Source organism: Aptenodytes forsteri, unplaced genomic scaffold (assembly GCF_000699145.1).
Source record: "Aptenodytes forsteri isolate BGI_AS27 unplaced genomic scaffold, ASM69914v1 Scaffold481, whole genome shotgun sequence".
Taxonomy (NCBI): Eukaryota; Metazoa; Chordata; class Aves; order Sphenisciformes; family Spheniscidae; genus Aptenodytes; species Aptenodytes forsteri.
Window position 1 is genome coordinate 206,422 of NW_008794893.1, and position 689 is coordinate 207,110.

Genomic DNA, 689 nt, shown 5'->3' on the forward strand with positions numbered 1-689 from the left:
GCGCGATGCCTGTCCCGCCCGGGCAGAGCCCGCTGCCGGCGGCGGCTCCGCCCCTGCCCAGCGCACCCCTGGACACACGCGCGCGCACGATTTATGCATGCACGCGCTCCCGGGCACATGCACGTGTATAGAGACATACATGCAACACTGGCAGTAACACATACGCACGCTCCAGCACACCCATGTGTGAAGACTTGCACCCTGCAACACACGCCCTCCCGCAAGCAGAAGACAGTCAGCACTCGCACCACATGCACGCTCCCCCCTCAGAGCACACGCTTGTAAAATCCACCAGCAAGCACAAGCCTCTCGAACACCGACACTGAGCACAACGTGATGTGTGCCTCCCCTTGCACATACACAACCCCTGACACACCCACCCCGGTACTTCCATCCACACGCACATCCCTCAGCACCAGCCAGCACTCCCCTGTCCCAGGCGGGCACGAGGGAAGGCTCCAGGAGTTCATGGAGACCGGAGGGGCAGCTGGAGCCGCCCCAGCAGCTCCCCCCGGGGGGGATTTTGAGCACTGGGCAGAGGCTGGATGGCCCTAAGGTAACCCAGGGAGGCACCAGCTCCTCAAGGACACACACATACATACATATTTCAGACAGGTGTACTCTTCGCTGGGTAAAAAACTGGCTGGACGGCCGGGCCCAGAGAGTTGTGGTGAATGGAGTTCAGTCCA

At 61.7% G+C, this 689-nt stretch overlaps 1 protein-coding gene across 1 annotated transcript in view; it reads right to left on the reverse strand.

Moving 5' to 3' along the window:
- The window catches only part of LOC103895552 (galanin receptor type 2), an 8,556-nt gene extending 8,372 nt beyond the window's left edge, over nt 1-184 (reverse strand). Inside the window, exon 1 of the mRNA XM_009275146.2 lies at nt 169-184. Within this exon, the coding sequence (XP_009273421.2) occupies nt 169-184 (16 nt within the window). The remainder of the gene's footprint in view (nt 1-168) is intronic.
- Nucleotides 185-689: the final 505 nt, after the last annotated feature.